Consider the following 24245-nt stretch of genomic DNA (forward strand, 5'->3'; position numbering starts at 1 on the left):
ATACCCTATGATCTGTCCTCAGAGGGCATTAATGTTTATTAATAAACTTGATGATGCTATCAAATAACTTGAGTTTGAAAATACAGAGACACATCACACTGTTGGCTGTATTGGTGTCAGGCAATGGAGCAGTATTTTGGCAAACATCACAGCATATAATCAGAATGACTGAGTGCAAAAGCAGGAAACAAAGAGGCTGCAGTGTTACTTTCTAGTTGTCAGTAACAACTCTGACATTCCCTAGCCTAATTAATACTTTTTGGTTTATACTGTTCATTCAAAAAGCATTTGTGAAGTTTGGAGCTTGTAAACAACACTCAACCTGCATGTCAGTTGCACTGAACAGATCCAGGACAGACAGCCAAGAAACAGCACATGCTGCCTCACACACAGCCTGCATATCAATCGCCTCCCTCCCCTCATGCAAGAAATGTCATCTGTCTAGGTGGCATCTGCACTGTCTCATTCATGGGCTCCTCTCCGATATAAATGTGCCAGTTTGGACAAGGCAGCTGAATTCTGCTCTAGGTTGGAGCTTTCATGTAAATGCTCCTATGCGTACAAACTAAATGTAATACTAAGTAACATCAGCTGAAACATCAGTCATATCTCTTTTTAAATAACAAGCCAGCATAAACTGACATCTTAGAAATAATTTTTTAAAAATCGAAAAATATATAATAAACTTCCCTGTTAACTAGCCAGCTCAATACTGAATGCAATACCCTCACACCTCTCAGACCATCTCTGTCATTGCCTGCTATTCCCCCAGAAGTACTCTGAGCAGCAGCTTGATGCTGCCTGTCACACACAGGCTCTTTCACATGCAAGTACAGAAATCAGCAATGTTGCACCCTGCCCATCATAGTTGCTGCCTGTAAATAAGACAGCATCAGCCAAATGTCAGCACAGCACACTTCAGTGGTAGTGCTCCAGTCTCTCAGGAGCTGAGGCTTTCCGTAAGCCACCTGCCGCTCTCTCCTCCGCAGAAACCGGTGCATGGTGACCAGACAGCCTAATATTATTCTGATCAACACTGAGTGTCACTGGGGAAGCAGCTACTGCATGCATAGGCATGACAGAGTCTCTAGAGAGATGTTTCATCAGTCCTGTTCCAAAGAGACCACTATTAGTCAAAGGCTAAAGGGGACTACAGCACTGTATGCTGGCACAGAATTTACCTAGCCATTGTGCAGAGGTAAGTCCCATCAATACCAGCTGGAGATACCCAATATTCACACAGCCTCCAAAGTTAGAGCACTTCTGTACGTGCTTGAATCTGGAATCACATTTTAGACATTCACTTTTGAAAGTTGAGGGCCAGCTCACCCCATCCATTTTTATCCAGGCAAGACTATAGTGGAAACTGAGGTATGTGATCCATTTGCAATTGTATATTTTGCAGGGACACATCATTGTGTGAGGCAGTAGAATGGTTTTTAGACTTTCTGGACCTTGTATGCTGTTTGCCTCTAATATCATTAAAAACCTGTTTACTGAAACAGCCCATAAGGCAAACATCAGACCTACAGAAACAACAATTGAAGTGGGACAGACCCTCTGAACTCCATGAAATATTTACAAACAGCTTTAGGAGCCCTAGGATGAAGTAAAGTACTTTCAAACATAGACATAAAACCTAGTACATATAAAAATCCTTTTTTAGCTCTTGGTGAGATGTGTTTTCACAGACCTAGTTATGATATGAGAAAATGTATGAGGTCATCCGTTTTGCCACCTCCTTTTTCAGGAGAGATGTGGTCCCAGTGCTATGTTTTTTAACACTTGGTCCGGCCTAGCTCTGACTGACTCAGACAACAGAAGCCAAACCCACTTCTTGGGAATCTTCTCAATTTTTCTAAGTATTTCACTTTACAGAATTTCCCCCAGTATTCCACCCAGAACAATTCAACACAGTATGTATAATATATCACGATACTTAGATGTAATGATCATTATCCTGTTGATTTCATATTTGTCCCCTTAGAGAACCCTAAATAATTTCTCAGCCAGCATGGTAATGTCCCTCTAACATCCGTCTGCAGTCACGCTTCTCACCATTGACACACTATGGCACTGCTCTGCTGTGACTGAGCCTTCACAAGCAAATTCTTTCAGATGTTTCCATGTCTGTTCCTTCCTCTCTGTACTCAAGGCCTATTATTATTACACTTGAGGAAAAGGACAAAGAAAAGTGAGGAGGAGAAAAGTGAAAAGGCAAAAATGCCTTTCTTCATGCTACCCCAGCTGTGCAGGCATAGAAAGATCCATTTATCTGGCCCACACACACCATTTAAACTTTACCCTTTTTTACAAGTGTAATTTATAAGGGTATTGTTTTCATTCCTGCTTCTTCTTATATGTCTAACAAATCTTTATTATTATTATTACCTTTGAGTTTTCCACTGGTTTTTGGACAGTTTAGAGAAATGATGCTGCCCCTAGAAAAGGTTAAATAGGAAGAGCTGCTGCTCTCAAAAATCTCAAGATGTCAAACAGAGAATGTCCCCTTGACGCATTGTTTCCAGGATGTACCCTCAATGTGTCACAATCAAACAGTTACAGAGAAGAACTAAGTTTAAAGGAATCAATCTGAAATCCCCATAGCACTTGTTTTTTTGCATCTTATCGTTTGTGCTTTAAAAGAACGAAAAAACCCCAAACACACAAAACACAAAATGAGTCATTCCCTCATCAAAGCAGCCTTTCAGATTCATGAAGCTTTTCCAAAACATATAGACTTTGTTGACTGTTGTTTTTTAAAATGATCCTAAAATAACCTTCAGACTCAAAGTGGTAGAGGAGTACATGCACAGATAACTTTAAAATTTCAGAAATACTTATGTCTATGAAATATCTGTGATTTTATTAAAATTATTTTTACTTTCTGACCAAATCAATTTTTTTGCAGCATTTGAAGTCTCTAACTTCTAAAGCAGAACAGTGAACACAGTAACTTACCACAGCTTATTTTATGTGTTAAAAATTCCATCAACTGTTGCATATAATCATCTCTCTGAAATAAGGCTCTAAAATACGCAGAGATACAAGTCCTACCATAGCCTTCTTTACACAAGGTTCTCCTCCCCCTTCCTGTTGCACAAAAAGAACCCCTGAAATCGAGCAAAAACAAGGCACAAGTAATAGAACAAATAAAAAACCAACTAAGACATATTATCAATGTCAAAATAACCCACTGTCTTTGTTCCATACAATTTTACAATTTCCCCTTTTTGTTTTTGAACAGCTAGTACCAGGTTTGCCATGTTCTGCAGGGCCCTTGCAAACATGACAGCAACCAAGGTAATAGCAAACAAACAATACTGCCAATTGAGTGAATGGATGCCAAAAAAGGCTGAAATTTTCTCAGATTTTGATAACATGTTGCTGCAATGGGGTGCCTAAAATCCACGAAGCACGTACCATCAAAATCCTCACAGCCATGTCCCTGAACCAACAACAAAAGCAGTGGCAATTTTGACTCACATTCTGAACTGCCTACCAAACAAGGTGATTTAACTCTTCAATGCTTTCCCTGCTGTTACTCTGGATAAGAGAAGAACCGCCGCGACACGTTCCCATCATAGCCTCCTACTACATTAGTATCTACAGAAAGACAATTATCGACATTCAAAGTGTAAACAATATCAGCTTCTTTTGGATTAACATTATACATAGGTGGAAGGGCACACCAAACAAGAACTGGTTCAGTCAAAAAGTTCGAAACATCGCATGCCTTCTCTGAACATACCTCGGGGTCATTCCCTTCATTCCTTCTCTTTTTTATGCAAAGAGAAACACTTTTACCATAACAGAGAAGCCCCTATTTACATCTCTGAGCCCGGACATAAACCGCAGCTGTATGCTCCACCAGGCTCAGGGCAGAAATCGTTCATGGAGTTACATAGCTATATATCACTACAAGCATGCAGACACCTATTAAACACTAGATAACCATGTTTACCTTTCCTAGTCTCCTTCACAATACCCAGCTGTTCTCTCATCTCTTGTTAGGTCAAATAATTCTCCAGTTTCCTCTCCTATCTCTCTCTTCAGACATTCTCTATCCTCCCCTTTTTTGCTTGTTAATTGCGAGGAGGCAAAGGGGGTGTGTAGCTGGGTGACCATGACCTGCTTTAAGTTACAATCAACTAAACACTGAATACAGAAAAAAAAAAAGCATGGGAGACATAAGGCAAACATCAATAAGGTGGTTAAAGATAATTATAATAAATCCTGTAATACTTTTGAGTCATGGCCCAAAGTTTCCCAGCCGTGAGAAGAGACCAAAGGCATCCCGCCCCTGGCTCTGTTGCAGATCTTTGTTTTAAGGCTTTTAAGTTTTGTATACTTTTGTAAATTAATTCACAGTGGTCACTCAGATTCACGTAACACATCCTATCAAAGTCTTCACACTTGTGTCCCTGTGCTAATAATAAAAATCAATAGCAACTCGGTTCTGTAGCAACATATGATGGACAGAATCAACATCTGTTAATAAGCCAGAAAAAAAGAACAGTATTTGTAGTATTACTTTGTTTAGCAAGCTAGCAGCCTAATTTACTAAGCAAGTTAAGAGCGTGTACTATTCTTACAGAAGAGATTAGAGAAGCAAAAATGTGTTATGCTGCATTCCAAAACTCAGCCTGAGAATTACAGTCTGCTGTGAGTTCTGCGTTACAATCATTTGACACATGTTGGGGTTGCGATTGTGAAAGTTGCCCGTTTACAATTTTCATTGGCATTATCACAGCTAGTTGTTTTAAAAGCAACCCTTGAGCTTCCTTATGTTCGACTTGTTGCAAAATATTCTGAAGCCAATCAATCAAGTTAGTATTAAAGTCAGTGACTCTCTAGGACCCTGCAAGACTGTGGCAAGACTCCTGCATCCTGACTGCCTTAATAGCCATCTCATTCATTTGCAAACAGTTGTCCCTGGGATACCTTGCCTGAGTCACAGAATCGGCACAGTTAATTTTCTCCAGCCAACTGCTCATAGTTAACAGCAATTCCCCGATTAAGGTTTTCAGTCAAGGCCACTACACATAGCTCACAAAAATCAGATAACCACACATATACTGTATCAGTTAGTACCATACAAAGCAATAACTTCCAATCATGCAGTGTGAGCGTATAAGGCTCTGCCATCACTTCAAGAAGGGACATAGCAAATGTGCTATGAATCCTCCCTTCCCGCACTGCTTTGCTTAACCCTTTAACAGCCTCGTATTGCACAGGCTGCCACTCTGCAGGTTGATTTGTCTGACAAAATACTGAACATGCCATAGCGACTCCCAAAACCCATCACTGAAGTGTTTCCCACTTGCATTCCTGTCACCAGTCCCTCAGACTCCCTTTTGCCCTCCCCGAAAATACAATCAATGCATCAGGAGAGACAAGGGGGTGGGGGAAAGGTCTAGCTCCTTTTCCAGATCTATAGGACCTGGATCAAAAGGTTTATCAGTGTCAATAAAATCATTGTCCGAGTTGTCCTGTTCCCGTGCTTGCTCCTGTGTTGTGAGGGTCGCTGCAATCAGTGACAGAAGCTTTGGGGGCAGAGGAGGTGTGGACAGAATCGCCATCGCTGATGGTGTCTTGAGAAGAGTCGCGCTGTCGGTGGAATTTACAGCTTCCTCTGGTTTAGCACCGTTAGTAGAATTAGTCCACACTTGGCAAAGAGTAGTCAGAATTTGCCACCAAGATGCTAAATGCATTCCCGACACGGAGTTCCCCTCCGCGGCAGCATCATACAATTGGCTGCTGTATGTACACACTTTCATTCTTTCAAAGTCTCTAAAGTTTCTTGGCTGCTCACCTATCTCGATGCATACAGGTGTTATCCTCGGGGTTTAGGTTGTCCGCCTGGTCCAGACAGCAAGACGATCGTTCAGCCAAGCCGTCTCCTCCGGAACGCAGCCCTCTTCCACGAGCTGTCTTTTTTCCGTCCTTATTCTTCCAAGGCTTCGGAACACCCCCATAGGGGTCACCATTTGAGGAGATTGAGGCACGGACTCCCTGATCTGACTAGAAGACCCTTTATGAGTCCATATACGTCTCTTTCTGGGGACGAAGCCTGATTCCCCGTTACAGATTTCCCACAGCTCACCTCTCAACTCCGGAGGGATTTATGGCTGGCCGGCTCCCGCTTCCTTTCAGCGGATCATTCAAAGTTCTGTGGGATTCGCTGCATGTCGCTCAGTTAGGCGATTCGAGAGTCCTTCCACATCAGATCCTTCACCGGATCACGTCGGGGTCACCAATTTGCGGCAAATGAAGAGACGGGACGCAGCTTGATGCAAGCAAGATGTCCCCTTTATTAGAGATTTTCTTACAATTATATACGTTTCTACCTTCTACGTATTACACACTGATTGGCTAAATCTTAAGCGTAAAAAACGCTGATTGGTTGATATTTAAGGCACACTGTTAGAACAATAGGAACTTATTAGTTTATCTTGACATAGCAATAAGTTCTATTCCAAGGTTAGGGAGTTTCTTTCTACGCGGCTTTCTTGATTACATATCGGCGCCATCCGTTCCCTTATCTGGCTACTTGTTTCTCTGTCTGTCTGGTTGCCTCCTCAACTGTGACGGCTCAGGGGTCTGCAGTTAGCTTGTTCCTTTGTTCCCAGGGCTTGTGCCCTACAAGTTCTAACAAGTCTCTATTCATCAGGCTATCAGTACTTGGACTCTTGTCCTTGAGGCCTTGTCCTACATTCTCCTGGGGTATATTTCCATCCTAGAAGCAGCTTACCCTCATGACAGTATTCACCAAGTGATCGTTACTCTAATTTTACTCTGGAGGAAACGTAGGCAAGTAAGACAAAGCATTTGTCTAAAACCATAGAGTAACTCAGGTGCGTTTCGCTGACCTATGTAAACTAAACTCTTTCCACATTAGAAGAAACTTTTTTCAAGGTAATACTTCCCAGAGCAGAGCGCATACATTTTAGCACACTAGTACCTTTGCCAGAAAGCAAGACTGCTCTACAAAGACTGCGTTAAAAAGCATGGTCATATGCACGTGAACTTCTGCCTGTCTGCCTGCAGGACTTCCAACAGTCAGAGGTTCTAGCAATAGCTGCACTCCTATAGGACTCATACAGCAGCTGGGTCAGCCTGCTTACAAAATATCTTGTGATTATCAAGGCAGTACTCAGCAGCTATGACTATATTATACCAGAGTATAATTAAAGACAGAGTTCAAGCACTGTAAAGTAAGGAAGCAGTAGCACTTAATCAAGCTGTTCAGGACTGGGAGGAGGTTAAGGTTTTGGCTCTCAGTTAGTCCTTCGTAGACTAGCAGACCAGGTTTATTCCAATGAAAAATTAAAACATCCATCTAAACATCTGCTGAGGACAGTCAGCTTCCACCCTCAGGAAAAGAGTGAATTTTGTAACAAGACATAGCACCATTTGAATGGTGAAAAGAATCACTGTTAGGGAAAAGTAAAAAATAAGTATCAAATTGAACTTGATTATTTGTACATAACATGGATACACCACTATACCAATAGCTGTATAAAGCATAAGTGTTCCCATCCTTGCCCCCCAGAGTATGGCCAAAACGCCTTCCCCTCCTAAATACACATTGCATTAACACTTGGCATGATGTTTCAGGATTGACTTTCCAATTTGTCTAGACCCTGTAATTCACCAAACGTGGTCTTCTTCAGGCAATGTCTGTTCCTAAATGACAGAGTACAGGTTACAGGGGAGGTAGGAAAGTGCCTATTTCTATCGCAGCTATGGAGAGGAGAAGGCTGTTATTTTCTGAAACAAAATAGTTAAGCTAATAACACTCCCAGCAAGCAATGGATTATCCTAATAGTAGGATATACTCCAGTAATGGCTGAATCATCATTATTTTATGATGGGGTCTTAGGGAAGGGGAAACAGTCATTTTTGGAAAGACCTAATTAAGATCATGAAAAATTATGCAGGCAGACCTTTCTTGTGCTCATATTGCTCTTTTTAAAAGTTACTATTTTTTTGGCTCCATCCACTTTGCTTTTCTAAACACCGTCCAGAAAAGAAAAAAAACAATTCAGTCCATTTGTTTCACATCTGCTTATTTCACAGGCACTTCCATCGGTTTCTCTCCCTTTTTGGATATGCTGCTTTATCTTCCCAAATTATGTTCCCAGGGTGATGCTTTGATTCTAGAGCAGGTTTGCTCTGACAGATTGCAGACAAAGGAGATCATTATAGATGACTCGCCAAACAAGCCTTTTGCTTTCCTGTTCATGACATGAGCCTCTCAAAATCCATAGCTAGATCACCAAGCCAAATTACCCAGTATTACAGTGCCGAGTCTGTATCTGTGTCTAGCAAGGTGGCATGCTAAAACACAGAATATGTGTGGCATTCACAGCCCCCAGTATGTTCTGTAGATGCTCAGTCCTTAGGTAGGCTAAATGTGGACTAAGAAGCATAAGCATGGCCAGTCATGCTATGTAAGTATTTTATATATAATTATATGTATATTCATAACCAGGTCTGCCCACATACACACACAGTTTAAGACCATACATACTTATTGTACTGGACCAGGACCATAATTCACTTTTTGATGCATGCACACTTTCTCTTTCTTGCATGTTTATACTATAAAAGATTTAAGTGTTTCACAGGAACAAAAAAAGATGCTGTTGATTTTTCACTGTAAACTGCAACAAAAACATTTTTATTGATCTTCAGTTTAATTTCAGAAGACATGAAGTTCTTGCCAACAAAGCTGTTGCAAGTACAATCACCAGCTGTCCAAAGCTGCTGCAGTAATGCTACCGGAGTTCAGGACTGCTCTTTCTTTCCACCAAAACAAACAACTGAGGAGCTTCACCCCTCACAGCCACAGACCTTTCTACTCAGGCAGTTCCCTCTCCTACCTAGTCTGTGGCTCTATGCTGCCCTTCCTCCTGAAGAGGAATTTGAGGTAGCCAGACCTCTTGCCTGCACACACGTGTCCCAGGAACCAGTACTTCTCAGGTGGCCCATCACAAGCCCTCTATACTTCAGTGCCAGTCAGGTCACAACCCATAGACAACACAAAGGACACTAAAATGCCTTAGGCACGTTAGAGTTGAGCATAAGTTTTAAGTTACTAAAATGACTTTGCATTAGAGTAAGAAAGAAACGTAACACTACACTACAGAGCAGATACATATTTTCCTAACTTCTATAGCATTTTGTTGACTGTGGTAATAACTCAGGTGCTTCTCCCACAACACTGCAGATCTAAAATGTGCTTCTCTTCAAGCTTAGAAAAGCCGGTAACAGTAAGGATACTGAACAAGAACTACACAGCTCACCAGAAACAACTTTTAATACAATCAGCACCTTGGTGAAGTACAGTTGTTGAGCTGTTACTGATTTATGTAGATCCACTGACGTCAATGATCAGACAGACCCCTTCAAATACACTTCAATTTGAACAAGCTTGGTTTAGAGATGTCAGTTAGTACTGCTCCCTGTTTCAGAATGCCTCTGTACACAAAAATCAAGCATGCCCCAAGCTAACTGGGCAAGTAGCTCCTGCTCCAGTCACTCTACATTTTTAATAGCTCTTCTTTACTACATCAAGGCAGTTCCTCTAAGCTTACATGGTCTGGAAAGTAAAAGACGCTGTTTCAGGGCACACACAGGCAAGATGCACACATGGCCAAGCAGCACAGCACAGCGGCATTCTGTACTTTCTATTCCCTGACAGGACTGATGGGTAAGAATGGTAGATGTTTGCAATCATTAATATTAGCAATACTGAAGAAGCCTAGTGATAAAAACCACACACTGCATACCAGTAAAACTGTTCGTCAAACTATGAAGTATTTCTTACATGTCCTCCAGACAATCAAAATAAATTCACAATCCTTTTATGACAGTACATTTAAATACTGTATTTTAATTAGTAGGGGGTCTCAACCTGGAAAACAATTTGAGCCTTCATATTTCAGCCTCTTCTGTTGCAGTATCTAAATATTCAGGGTACAATGAGACTGTTGTGGGGACACAATGGACCGTGAAGTATTGTCCAGTGCAAAATGCAGAACAATGGGTTCTAACTTTAAAAAAACCCAACACTAAAGCTACCTGAAGTTAAACTCACTACAATACACAGGATGACAAGCAGCAGTAGAAGCAGGAAACCTTTTTTCCGTGGCCACAAGCAAAACAGCATTGATATTAATCCAGGAAAGTAAAACAGACAATGAAGAGCAAACAATTTTCCAGATCCAGAAGAACTGAAACAGCTACAGGTGTTTGCAAAAAAAACCAATGAGCACTTTTTTTTCTTTTACTATTGTTTTTACTGCTTGGATAAGAGAGGGCTCTGACAAACATGCTACGACAAAAATTCCAAGACAATAAGGCCAAACACCCGAGTGCGCTCCCAAGGTGGACTCCAGTATTCACAGTGTGTTTCTTGTGCTCCACATGCAGCTCATGTGCCAAGTCCTCTCTAGCTGGGAACAGAAACCCTGGGTTACAGCTGTTCCCCAGCTTTTCCAGAGTAGTTCATTCTACTGTCCAAGTAGTACTATTTCTTCTTGAGAGCTCTCTTTCCTTCTCCCTTCTTTGGTTTTTCCTTCCCACGGAGCTTTTTCAATCGCCTCATCTCCTCCTTAAAGTCTTGATGCTCATCCCTAGATGGGGGAAGAGGGAAAAGAAAAAAGGAAAAGAAAAAAGTTTACTCTGTTTCTTGGATGTGAAAGGTTCTTTGAACTGTATGATAATGAAAAAAAACCCTCAAAACTTTTTTTTAACAGGGAAGTCCATATTGAAACTCACTGCAGTGTACTCAGTATTACTGCTAACAGTAATTTTTGATTGAATAACATGAAAGATTTCCTCTGGTACTTCCAGAACTAACGAAGGTTGCCCTTTTCAACAACAAATCCTATGTGCATATATATATTAATATATTATTTCCATTTCATTTATTGATCCACTGTGCTTAAATGAGCACTAAAATATAAAAATCAGCAAGAATGAGAATTTCCCCCTTCTCATCTGGCTCAGCAGTCCAGCTGAAGCACATTGTGCTTCAGTGCTAGAAACTAAGTTCAGGTCATTAGCTTCTAAGAAAACAGGGGCATGCTCAGCAGTAATTACAGTACATGACACTGCTCTCAGGTGACTTCAAGAATGAGTTATGAAGAAAGTATCAGCTACTGGTAAAATCTTAATAGGAGAATAAAACAGAAAGGAGGATAAAGGGGCTGGCAGATGTAATGAGCCCTCAATGTTCTAGTAAATCCTGTTTAATCTCTGTCCCTGTATTTTTCAGTGCAAAGGTGTTTTTCATAAGTCACAACTGCATCCTAAGTGACCTAAGATTGCTGCACTGCCATTTTTAAACACAACTTACCTAAAAATTTTAAACCCAAAAAGCTTGCAAGTTATTATCAGGCCTTATTATCCATGACTCTTCATTACCGATTTCTGACCAACAAACCTGATCCTCTACAAGCTCTCTGTACACAAAGCAGCTTAAGAAGGAACTTGAGATTAGGAGGGGAAGGAGAAGAGTAAAGAACATTATCATGCCATTGAGGCTTTCTGTGTCAACTGCTATCCTAGAAAGTGTTTGCACACCCACCTAAATGAAGAACATCCTGTGTGCAAACCTTGATGGCTAGTATTGTGACACTAGCAATAGAAATTATTCTGCTTTACTTTATAGGGTTAGCAGCCTTGCTTTTAAGGGATTTCTTTAGTGGTACCTGACTAGAGTGCATTTGACTCCTGTTGATGTTCTTTAGCAGTGCAACTTTTCCTACTCAAGACTTGGGGAAATTCATTTAGAAACTAGACAACCGGTTTGGATGAAGCTGGAATTAACAAGATTATTTAAACCACAGTTGAGTTTATTTTAAAGGACAGAAAGCCCCTTCAGAATAACACAGACTTTGCTTCTCTTCTAAGTTTCACTTATGAGCTGTTGAAACATTGAGGAATACATGGTAAGACTTTGTGCATTTTTTGTGTTAAGGTAACGTCACCTCTTTGTAGCACATTTGTTTGCCATATTCAGAACTACAGATACATCTCCTGTCTGTAAGGAAGCTCTCTTCCCTTCCTCACAAACCAAAGCAAGTACTGTTTCTTGTATAACTGGTTGCCCATAACTACACCTTAAGTCTTTCTCACAAAAGGTTCTAATTATGGTAAAAGTTACTTAGGCAGCAGTCACTTATTTTACTCCCCTTGTCCTCACTGCAACAACCCAGTGCCTATTTTCATATGCACCATATTCTGAACTAAACATTTTTCTACGCTCCTCTTTTCCTGGAGGAAAAAAACTTAACAAAAAACTCACACTCATTCCTTTCCCATCTCCAGTCCTGCTCCCACCCTATAAAGGCAGAGATTACCTGTAGAGACCAAAGTAACGGAGTTTCTTCATGAGGGCATAGTAGGTGTTGTGAGGAGGGTACCAGCTGTAGACCTCCTTCCGCTTGGCCAAAGGCTGCTCACTGAATAACTTCACTACTTTCATAGATTTTGAGTCAGTTGGCCTGACAACTTCTCCAAATATCTGAGAACTCAGCCGGGCCATTCGAAGGGCGTAATTAGAAACATTGGACATTTCCAAAGGAATAGTGGGCACACATAGACAGACACACCTTCCTGCAAAAGGAAACACAAAAGAGCCACAACTAGTATCATTTGAGTATTGCAAGCTCTCCCAGAATTAAGGCAAACAAAACAACTCATTGTACACTGATCACATGTTTGAAGTCATGCGTTCGTTGCATGAAATCAGTCTAATTCTTAGTACATAATCCTCCATCTAAAGAATATCCACACTAACTCAGGTACAATTACCAGCCTAACTAGGACACTACAGACAGCAATACAGACTATAAAGGTACCTACACTGAACCACAATTTACCATGGCTAGTTTATTAGCAGATCCCATCCAGATTGCTCAAGGCTACTTTAAACTCCAGTCACAGGAACAATTACAGTGTGAACTCGGTAAACAATGGTGGCCACTGCAATCCCTCTGACTTCCACACAAGCACTAAGTAAGACACCACTTAAACTGAGGAAGCAACCTGGAAGGTTCTCTCACAAAATTTCTCACCCCATTTAAAATATTGTATGAACACTGTTATAGTCCATCCAGCAAAAATTGCCTATTAATTAAAAAAAATTGTTTTTCCTCAATGTGAAGCACACAGATCTTTCCTATCTCAACTCCCTTCCCTTGATCTTTTCCATCAGCTTTTTCTCCATTTTCTTTCCAGGCTTTCTTAGTATCTATTCTTTTCAAGAGAGAAAAGAAATCATTTGTCCATGCTAGATTCTTTTTTTCCACGAAAATCCCACATCAGGAACTTCCTATTCTCTTTCAGCTGTCTCCCACCAAAAGATACCTCTGCAAAAACTTTGAGGACAAAACTTATTTTTAGACCACCAGAGACAACATCTACACGCTTGGAAAGGAGGATGTAGAAGGGTCCTACCCCTTCCCATTTTTTCTCTTCTTTGCATGTTTACCTACTCTTGCTTTGCAGGATGGGATGTAACAGACAAGAATAAGAGTCCCATAATCCTGTATTTGAAGCTGTATGCTGTCAGTACTGTGCCTTTTTGAGTAAGTGATGACATAAGTCTCCAGAGAAATTAAGCAGGGTTCATTCAGGTGTGACACACTTTTGTTAGTTTTAAATTCTTGTTTTAATTCAGCTGATTCCAGAAAATGAGTATAAAAAACAAAAGAGCACAGAGCAGGGACAAGAGTAATCAGCACAACAGGGCTAAGTCCATTTTAGTACCGTAACAGGGAGCCTATTGTTTAAGAACACAAGTCTTGAAGTATTCTTAAACTCACTTACATACATCTGCCCACAGGAGAACCTGTTGTACAACAGTCTGCTTTGATTTACTCTTGTTAGCAAAGCAGTAAAAAGGAAGCAGGAGAAAAAAAAATCAAGCATGAAAACAATATAAGTAGCCTGAATCAAAGAGGAAACGGAAAGAGTAACAGAAGGAAAGGCAAAGTGTCAGAGACCTCAAGTTAAGGCAGCAGGCCTAGTGTGAGAAGGCAGCACTTCAATTTGAGCATCTATTACATGGGGAAATGACCACTAAGTCTTGCTAAATCATCCATTCCAGAACAGCCAGTCCTAATTCCTACATTCAGAGATAAAGCAAATTGTCCCCAAAACTCTCCATTGCATCATCACTCTGAAAATATCACTAGACTCAAACACAAAGCTTGCTTAACCTCTTCCAGCTGCAGCCTTAAAAAGAAAATACCTTTAGCTCCTAAACAATGCAAGCCAGTGGTCCGAAGGCCCTCTTTTGAATCGTTACAGAAATCGAAACAGCCCAAGCCAGGGCTAGGGACCCCCATTAACCCTCGCCAGCCTAAGAACAGCAAAGGCTACAAACTCCCAAGTGCCAGAGCTATCCAAACCCTACTTTATGGCAGCTTCTGATTCTGTGAGATGCTACCAGAACAGTTTTGTTCCTCTCACTCAAAGCAATGATAACTTCATCGTCAGCTACTGGTAATTAATATATCCAAACCAAAAGTAAAACCACCACCGCTGTGCTGCTTCTTCACCTGCCCCCATCGCCACCCAAAGCCCTGCTTTCCCACCCCAGGCCGGGCGTTTTCCCCAGCCTGCTAGCTTGCCTCACACCGCTCCCTGTGCGCTTAGCACAGGCCAGAACCTTCCGTTCCCGTAATTACTTGTAATTTTACCATGGCCGCAGGGGGAAGAGGAGGCTGCCCCGGGCCGGGTCCGGCCAGAGGGGCGCCCGCGGCCCAGCGCAGCCCTCGGCGGGCCCTGCCGCCTCCAGCTCCGCGGCCCCGCTCCCCCGGGGGCAGGGGGGAGGCCCCCGCGGGCTGCAGCCGCACCGCGGGGCAACCCTCGCCCGCGGCTCCCCGGCGGCAGCGGCCCGCGCTACCGCCCGCCAGCCCCACCGGCGGTCAGGGCCTCGGGAGGCGGCGCAGCAAGGCCGAACGCCCCGGGGCGAGGGCCCTGAGCTCACCTCCCCCCTTTCTGCCCACCCCGCCAGGGCGGCGAGAGCGGACAGCCCTTGCCCCGGCAGCCGCTCACCCCCCGACCCGGCCCGGCCCGGCCCGGCCCCGCGCTAACCCGCGGCGCGGCGCGGCACGGCACGGCACAGCACGGCACGGCACGGCTGGAGGACGGCGGCGGCAGCGGCGCGGCGCACGCGCGGTGGAGCCCCCGCCGAAGCGTCGCAGCGGGTGACGTCCGGCTCCGTGAGGCGCGGGGCGGGGCAGCCGTGGTGGCCGCCCGCTCCCCCCCGGCCCAGCTGCCCCGGGCGGTGCTGGCTCCCATTTCCCTGCACTGAGCCGGTGTTTGCCGGGGTGCTGGTGGCCGGTGCAGGTCCCCTCCGCGCCCCGTGGTCAGTCACCCTCACGGCCCCGAACGTGGGCCGGGGGGGCCCGGGGGGCAGCGGGAAGCCCGTGAGGCTGGGCCGCAGCCTGCTGCCAGCCCCTGCCGAGCCACCTCACGGGAGCTTTCCCGGTGCTCGCGTTATGCTAATTTTTAATCAGTGCTAGGAGGTGCTAAATCAGACTCTGCAAACGTCTGAGTAAATGACGGTTATGTGATTACAGTTACAAGCCGAACGTGTAATGCTATCAAAGAGTGAGGTGGGGTTTGGCAGGCTGGATCCGTTTTCCAGAAGAGCATATACTGATGGGCATTAAATATGTTGTTAGTGATTCTTGACGGATTTTCTGTCACCTTTTCCATACTTACCTCAGGGGGATCAGCCTCATGGCCTAGGCACCCTGGTCACCTCACTTGCTCTTTTTTAACATTGGCATGATCTTCTGTAATTCCCTTTATATTCCAAGATTTATTAAAAATTAGCATTCCTGCAATCTCTTTCGCCTGTTTTTCAAAGATAGTTACACAAAAGTTCTCTAGGTAGCCTGATTTTAAAATTTTCTAGTAGATGTTGTTTACCATCTTCATTACTCACCAATGGACTGAAAAGTGCAGCTTGGTTGGGGTTTTTTTTTGGTAAATAATAAAGTGCCTCTTCCTTAATCTTGCTAAAAGTGCAGTAGAAGTTTTTACCATTTCTGCCACTTCTGTGCTATTTTACCATCTATCTAGTCATACACCTCGGTGTTGCTGCACTACACATTTTACTGTCTGCAGTCACATCACTCATGCGTGTTCTGCAGTCTTCCTTTTTTATATACTCCAGAACACATTTTCCTGTATTTTTGCCTTTCCACGTTGTTCTATACCATGCTTTTATCTTCTGTTTGCTTCACCCTGCTGCTGAGCCAAAATTGTCCTTCAGCCAAAATTGGCCATTTTGTTAGTTAAGCAATCATGACTTTTAGACAATGGAGTAAGATTATAAGAATTCTCATTTACATTTCTAGCTCTATTTTTTAATTGTATTTTTTTCTTCATTTCTCGTATCTCGATGGAGATAGTCTTTCTGAAGTATCTCTGTGTGTGTAGGAGAGTATTTCCGTATTTCCCTGGCTGGGACTATGGTTTTTCGCTTGTTATAATCAAATTGTGATTGCTGGCTCCTAAGCAACCACCACTTTTTTTGTCCCATGATTAAATTATTTAAACATTATGAGTTCCAAAATACTAATGCCATATAGACTGGAATAGCTTCTGTCATAGAAAATCAGTTTTAGGAAACCTAATGAGACATGGCTGCTGGCTACTTGGGACTTTTCCCTCGTACAGCTCCAAACTGAGCACACTTTTTGTACACTGGAGGAATAAGCAGCCTGATTCTCTGTAGCCATCTCCACTCCATTCCACCTCAATACAGTTAATTGGGACAAGTTCCTGTCTCTGCATCTCTAAAGTATGTGGTTAGCCTGTACTGTTACCTTCTCACATCTTCAAGTTTCTCAAATTTCTTTATTTGTTTAAAAGGATTGTGGCAAAATATTATTCCAATTTGGTAGGTCATCCTGCATGTTTCAGTAATTATGTGAGTTTGTTCTCATTTCTCCTCATCAATGAAAATAGCCAATTCTTCTTGCACGTTACCCATGCTCAGAAATTTGGCAATACAGACCAAAAAAACCCCATCTTCCTCTTTCCTGAAAGTATCGATTTACCTAAAAATGGACCCAGTAGCATGGTTCTGGTTCCATTTCTGGGTTTCTGCAACATTATCACTCTGGGGTCTGATTGTCTACAGTTACTCTGCTGAGTAACTGCTCAGAGACATTTAGTGAATTAGGCTGATGTGAGAATTATGGCTGTTCCTGACCAGGGCAGTAGGAAAACTGACCTTCTCATTGGTAGTTACATATCACAGGTCTGGATCACTAGGATGGAGTTACAACACAAAGGTTTTCTCTTCAGAGACCCAGTGTTGTTGCCTGCGCTTTGCAGGCTCCAGCATGGCTTTTTGTGGTGTGATGGAAGCACACATATGTGAACAAGTTTGCATTAGTTAATTTCTTCTGCCTTTTTTCCTCTAAAATCAGTAGTTTCTCCTGTCAGCCATGCAATAACATGCAAATATTGCTAAATCTGAGGTCAGCAATAAAATAAAAATGTGCATTCACTCACAAGTGCATATTTTTGCTAATGCATCACTTATTACTGTGGTTATGAGGAGACTTGCTTGCAAGCACCCAGCCAGGGTTAGTGTGTTAACCAGTAAGGTGGCTTAGAGACACTCGGGAAGGAATATCGAGGTCACAACAGTCAACAAAGTGATAACTCAACACATCTACAAATTTGCAGAGGCGGAGCGTGGTCTATTTTGCAGTCCATGTAGCCATAAATGGCTTGGGCACCTCATCTGAAGGACTGTGTCTCCATAGACTCTACTGGGGAGTTTTAGCTCACTGGGCGATGTGCTTCATGGGTGAGGACATGTCCAAGTCACTCTCCCTGAAATGATGCCCGTGGTGAGAACAGTTTAGACAGGTCGCTCTAGCTGACAAGCAGTGCTGTAACAGGCATCCCTGGGAATAATTGCCATCAGCAGTATGCTGGTGGCTGCACTCCTGTTCTAGTTGCTAGTGCATAACATTCAGGATGACGGCTGAGCTGCTGTCCAAGCTCTTCATTATTGTGCTTCTAGTCATAGAAGGTATTTCTTTGCCGAATTTTTAATTATTGCCGTGGGGAGGTAAAAGGAGTAGAAGACATTTGTGTTGCACTCCTGCATCCCTGTGAAGCTCATCCACCTTCACGCTAGTGCAGAATGATGGGGGTCGTTATGGAGATGGGGTGCACAAGACCTAGACCTCCAGTTCCTGGAGCTGGTGTATCTAGACTGCTATGCAAAGCCACCTGTCTAATCAGATCAATGTAATACTGTTTATGTAGCTCTCTGTGTGTCGAGTCTTTTGGACACGTAAAATGAACATCCCCACTCTGAGGTTTTCACAGTCCAAATTAGACTTGACATGCTAAGGGATATTAACAACAGGGAATGAAGGAAGAAACAGAGGCTGACAGAAAGAATGGGCTTGTGATGAGCTGAATTCTTTGGACATGTTGTTAGATCCTCCTGAGCTTTTTGTTGTAAATAGAGCAAAGTGTTTGGACTTCTGTCATGGTTAACCCCGTCTGGCAGCCAAGCACCACACAGCTGCTGGCTTGCTCCCCCCCCCCCCCCAGTGGGACGGGGAGAGGATCAGAAGAGTAAAAGTGAGAAAACTCATGGGTTGAGATAAAGACAGCTTAATAGGTAAGACAGAAGACATGCACGCAAGCAAAGCAAAACAAGGAATTCGTTCACTGCTTTCCATGGGCGGGCAGGCAGGTGTTCAGCCATCCCCAGGAAAGCCGGGCTCCATTACACATAACAGTTACTTGAGAAGATAAACGCCATAATGCCGAATGTGCCCCACTTCCTTCTTCTTCCCCCAGCTTATATACTGAGCGTGACATCATATGGTATGGAATATCTCTTTGGCTAGTTCGGGTCATCTGTCCTGGCTGTGTCCCTTCCCAATTTCCCGTGCCCCTCCACCCCTCTCACTGGCAGGGCCCAAGGAACTGAAAAGTCCTTGACTTGGTATAAACATCACCCAGCAACAATTAAAAACATCTCTGTGTTACCAGCATTGTTCTTACACCAAATCCAAAACACAGCACTGCACCAGCTACTAAGAAGGAAAATTAACTCTAAGCCAGCTGAAACCAGGGCAACTTGTCAGCAATTATTTAGAAGAAAATCAGTTGCAGATGGGTGAGTGAAAGAGATGAAACCCTAAAAAGGAGTTAAAGGAGAGTGAGTTGACATGCAAGTGGGAGACAGCATGGTCGTTCTCTGTATGGGGACTATTGTGAAGGAAAGAAATCAAGAGAATAGAGACACATGCATGGAGCACAATCAGGGCAGCAAAAAAAAAGGGCGAAGGGACTTCATGAAAAAGTACAGGGAAGGCCTTTTTACAAATAGTTGGCAGTAGTTTGGTCTGGAATTACTTTATTTGATTGATAATGACCTGGAATTACTTATCTGGTTAATTCCTGTTCTGTATGTATTTTAGTTATAACTGAATGTTGAGTAGCCTCCAGGCAGGTTTTTGACAAAATGCAACACCTGAACCACTGTGAGTTTGTCCTGAGAAGGCAAAGGTATACCCAGAAAGAAAACAAGATCAGGGTGCCAGTTTGCTCATTGGTGCTTGTTTGTGGACACTTACGAGGAAAGAGACTGAACTTGCTTCATTTGATCTTGGTAAATGAGGCACATGAGTAATTCGTCTATGACACAGTAACCAACTTTACTCTTGAGTCTTAATGCTTAGAACTATCATCTTATGCTGCAAGATGATCTCTAACATTGTGTTGTTGTAAATATTGACATGAGGGAACAAAATCATCTTCATCTGAGTCAAGCAGAAGGACCCTCTGAGCATCTGATAAAACTGCATTGGCTACACGTGTGTTTAGAATACATTTGTTATTTATTTTTTATGTGATCATGGTCAATTGGTGAACTTCAATTGTATTCTGTTGTGTAGCAATTCACACTGAGCCATGGAGATGTCTAGCAGTGCAAATCCCTCTGCAGAGAATGTCTTGTATTAAGAGACTGATGCCTTTGGGTGTGCATTTGAAGGATATTTTGACTTTAACTCATCAAACTAATGCTGCAGAGTGAAATCTACAAAGATGCAGCTATTAAATACTGCTGCTCCAGCTATCTAACACTGGAAACACTTGGGAGAGAGATGCAGCATAAGAGAAAAAATATAAATTATTTTTCAAAGCCAGTTGGCATCTTGGCATTGCTTTCCCAGACAGCCAGGCTGTTGAGGCAGCTTTCTTGCCGCCTGGGGAAAGAGAGCAAGTGCTCTTCCTCTCTCTTGCGATGCCCTTGGACTGATGCCTGAAATGGTATTGACGATTCTCCAGGAGAACTGCAGCATGTCCGTTTTTAATGGAAGACGAGCTGTTCAGCGTAGCAGGGGGTACATGAAGCTGAACAGGCAAGTGAGGGGAGGATGCTGTAGATCTCCACACATATACGTTGTTGTTTAGACTGACTAATTTGTAGTTCAACAATATGTCAGAATAAATGATCAGTGATAGATTTAAATGAAGTACTTAAGACTGAAGAGAAGGAATGTTTCTTAGTGGTTAGATCAAGGGACTGGGAGTGAGAGTTGTTGAATCTTGGGGTTTTTGTAGCTCCATTACTGACTCACTGGATGACCTTAAGCAAGTTAATTAACCTATCTGCCATTTCATCCCGCTGTAAACTGGGGAGAACAATGTCTGCTTCAGAAATTGGTTGTGAAGAATAATTGATTCTTAGAAAATGCTTCAGCTTCCCCCTATGGAAAACGTACTACAGAAGTAGAAGTATTGTTGTTACTTTACCAACAACATGCACGTAAAACTTTTAAAGGCAACAGTAACAAAGATGCACCTTTCTTGGCTGGAACAAAGTATTGCAGGGGGGAGGAACAAAAGCAAAAACAGTTAAATGACAGAATCGGCTGAAAAGAGAAGAAATAATGGAGGCACCTGGCTCACTGCTGATAAAAGCTCTTGTAGTTTCTCTTCCATCATTCCTTGCAGAACTCATTTGAAAGGACATTCACTAAGGTTTTCAAACAGGGTCAAAACAGCTGTCCATCTCTAACTCTGTTTGACCAAGTGTAAAAATGAAAAGGGAATAAAAATGTTCCAGCAATGAAATTTTCAGGAAGACATCAATCTCTTAAACAGAAAATCCAAGGAGAGTCGATAGGTCTGTTGGAGTTCACATTTCTGTTTCTGCATGCTGAACTCTTACCAAGATGCTGTCTTGAATTTAGATCTCTAGGGTTTGTGAGCTGTTGGCTTCCCTGAGTTTTGGCAGACTTTGATATTGTATATCCCTGTTGACCTCTATGATGCATTCTAGTGGAGATTTCTCTCCATGTTTTCCTGGTTTAGGTCCCTCTTGTCTTAGGGTATCTCAGCTAGTGCTGATCACAGGGTACATTAGGTCTTTGGGAGCACTCTAGATGCCCACTCTTTGACTGCCTCTATTTGCAAGTCATTGGGTTTTCTGGACTCCCGGGTACCCAGTCGTCTCAGTAGGACTCTTTGTAGACCTAAACACCATTGATCAGCCTTTCCTCCTGCTGTAGTCTTTTGGAGGCAGAGCCATGGAAACAAATAACTTTTTTGGTTTTAGTTTGGAGTTCTTCTTTCCAATCCTGGTGTTACCAAAAATCATAACCAGGAAAACTCTCCAAAACAAATGATAATTTAGAAAATGACATTGGTTTGTTGTGTCACTGGGTGTGTGGGGGATCTTTACCCCTAACATGCACACTACGTTACTCGAGGGGTACACATTGTACATAGTAAAGTACTTGCATATTCATAGTACATTACATATTCATTTTCATTCATGCATGGGATTAGTTAAAAGTTTCTCACTCCTAATGCAAATTAGTACACATACTCAGATGTCACTGAAGTTTTTTACCAACGATGCATGCTTCCCAAGTGGGGTTTTCCCCTCTTTTGGGCAGCTATTTGAGTTGGAGGTCGTGATCTGCCATTACCACAATTACTTTTGTCCTACTTTCAACTAATTACCTGTGGATTTCAACACCTTATCTGCTTGCCTCCTCTGGTGGCCAGCACTTTCTCACTTGGAGGCTTCTTTCTGCATAATTTAGATAATGCTGTTCTTATCATTATCTGTTCTTTGTTTCCCAAGGTTGACTCCCTTGATTAGAAGTCCTTTCATTCATCAGTTTTGATGACTTGAGGGGGTGGGTCAGCTTAACCTAAACATTGTACACATACTTGTTTAATACATGGTTAAACACTAAATCAGAGTTTAGTATTTCGGGAGTTTAGGTGACACTAATGGGTGACGTGAAGCTGCCACTTATTATGTCAGGGTAGCCCCAGGATACATGCAGCGACCTTGTATAGCAGTAGTAACCAGCATTGCTCTCTGTTTCAGAATTTGCCTGTCTAGAGGAACATAATCCATCTTGCATGCACTTCCCAGCCTCAGTTTCTTCTGGACACCTGTTCCCTTTTTCCTGAGAAAAATACCTTCTTCAGATTTTATTGCTATGAGTCCAAAATTTCCTTTTCTTTGTTTTTGTCCTTGGGAAATTTTGTTCCCTGGTCCATTTCTCTGGACACAGTTAAGGGAATGAGCGTCTTGAAAGCTGGTCTCTTTAACATACCTGTTGGGCAATCAGAGTAGGCTCCTCGAAGCTTAGTACTTCCCATTGTTTCTTGTTTGGTGGGTACTGAGGAGAGGCCTTTACAGCAAAGGTGAATGAATTTCATGTCACAGCACTTCTCACCAGAACAACTTCAGAGTATGAGCCATAACGACAGTTGCAGGTGACTGAATACCTGAAATAACTGTCAGAAACATAACAAGCTCCCCATTTTCCCCTGCTGTGGTGGGTACTCTGCACCAACTACTCTCTGAAAGCGTTAAGAACTTTTGTTGTCTGTTTGCTCTAAGCAGGTGAGGCTCAATCCTGTTACGTGAATGGCTAACACAGTATTTGAAGCCGGGCTATAGTTGTTGACATGGTTTTAGAGATTTCCTACACTGGGATTACTGGAAGTGCTGGAGATGCCTTGGAGTACTCTTCTTCCATCAGTTAAGCAGATAAGCAGCTAACTAGTACTGAGCTTCCAAATCCAATTGTGTCCAGCCTGGCTGGAGTGGCCCCAGTCTGCCTAGTTATGGGCCAGTTCTGCTCTGAACAAGATTTCCAGAAGTGGCAGCAAGGGGCTGTGCCTGCAGAACTGAGCTTTCCGTGACATCTTCAGAATCGCAGGTACTGTTGCCAGCATGCAAGTCACTGGCAAATGTTCAGCTGCTGCGTGGGATTTCCAACCATAAAATCCTCCTGAATACAGCTCTGACCCTCAGTCAGGTATATGGGGAGGAAAGCAAGTCCATGTCGTGGCTGGACACTCCAGAGTGGCATTTCCCTCAAACATGTTTGCATCCATTCACTGCACTGTAAGCACTGTTGCTGTAAAGCACTTTGAGATGCCCAGCTTCTGAAAGGTGCTCTAGGAGGGAGACATCAAGCTGTAGGCTTCTGTAAATGCTTCATTTTGTGTATCAGATTTAGCGGTATAATGGATTGCAATTTTCGATGAAAAATAACAATGGCATGTGAAACTAACTGCTGTTGTGATTTCAACTGAGTGTTGACAGAAGAAGAATAGTCCTGAAGGAGCTGCTGCCCCCTCTTACAAAATGAGCACTGGTAGCAATTCTGCTGAAATGGATAGATTTTCTTTCCTCCTATTTCCTTTATTCTTTGTTAAGACTAACAAACCAATAGCAATTGCATGGAAACTAGGTCTTCTTGCTTAGGTATTCATCTCTTCCTGCTGTGTGTTTCCCACCTGGAGCTGTAATCCTCTTTTTGTGCTCTAATCAATTCCTCAACAACCAATTGCGATATAGCAGTGCTAAAGTTTTGGGTAGGGAAATGAACTGCACAAATGGATGAACTCTGAAGAACCAAATACTTTATTTTCATGGGGATATTCTGGGTGATAATAAATGAGGAGAAGCATGTTGAAGATAGCAACATGCTTATGTCTAAATAGAGAGTTTATCATCCTAGATGTCAGCTGCTTTTACAGAGACACACAATGTATATGTATATATCTATGCACATTTTTTCTTTTTTTTTTTTTTTTTTATTTTAAATTAATCTACTTTGCTAGGACTTCACAGCCAAATGGAATACATGAAGATTGAGGTCTTATGTCTGAGTCATGTTCCAAAATGG

At 42.6% G+C, this 24245-nt stretch overlaps 1 protein-coding gene across 1 annotated transcript; it reads right to left on the minus strand.

Moving 5' to 3' along the window:
- Nucleotides 1-9307: 9307 nt before the first annotated feature.
- MRPS33 (mitochondrial ribosomal protein S33) lies at nt 9308-15100 on the minus strand. The gene is made up of 3 exons (XM_056341335.1): nt 15079-15100; nt 12375-12630; nt 9308-10643 (listed from the first exon to the last, which is right to left on the minus strand). Exons 2-3 carry the CDS (start codon nt 12587-12589, stop codon nt 10538-10540), a joined length of 321 nt encoding a protein of 106 aa, XP_056197310.1. The 5' UTR covers nt 12590-12630; nt 15079-15100; the 3' UTR covers nt 9308-10537.
- Nucleotides 15101-24245: the final 9145 nt, after the last annotated feature.

Source organism: Falco biarmicus, chromosome 5 (genome assembly GCF_023638135.1).
Source record: "Falco biarmicus isolate bFalBia1 chromosome 5, bFalBia1.pri, whole genome shotgun sequence".
NCBI classification, from domain to species: domain Eukaryota; kingdom Metazoa; phylum Chordata; class Aves; order Falconiformes; family Falconidae; genus Falco; species Falco biarmicus.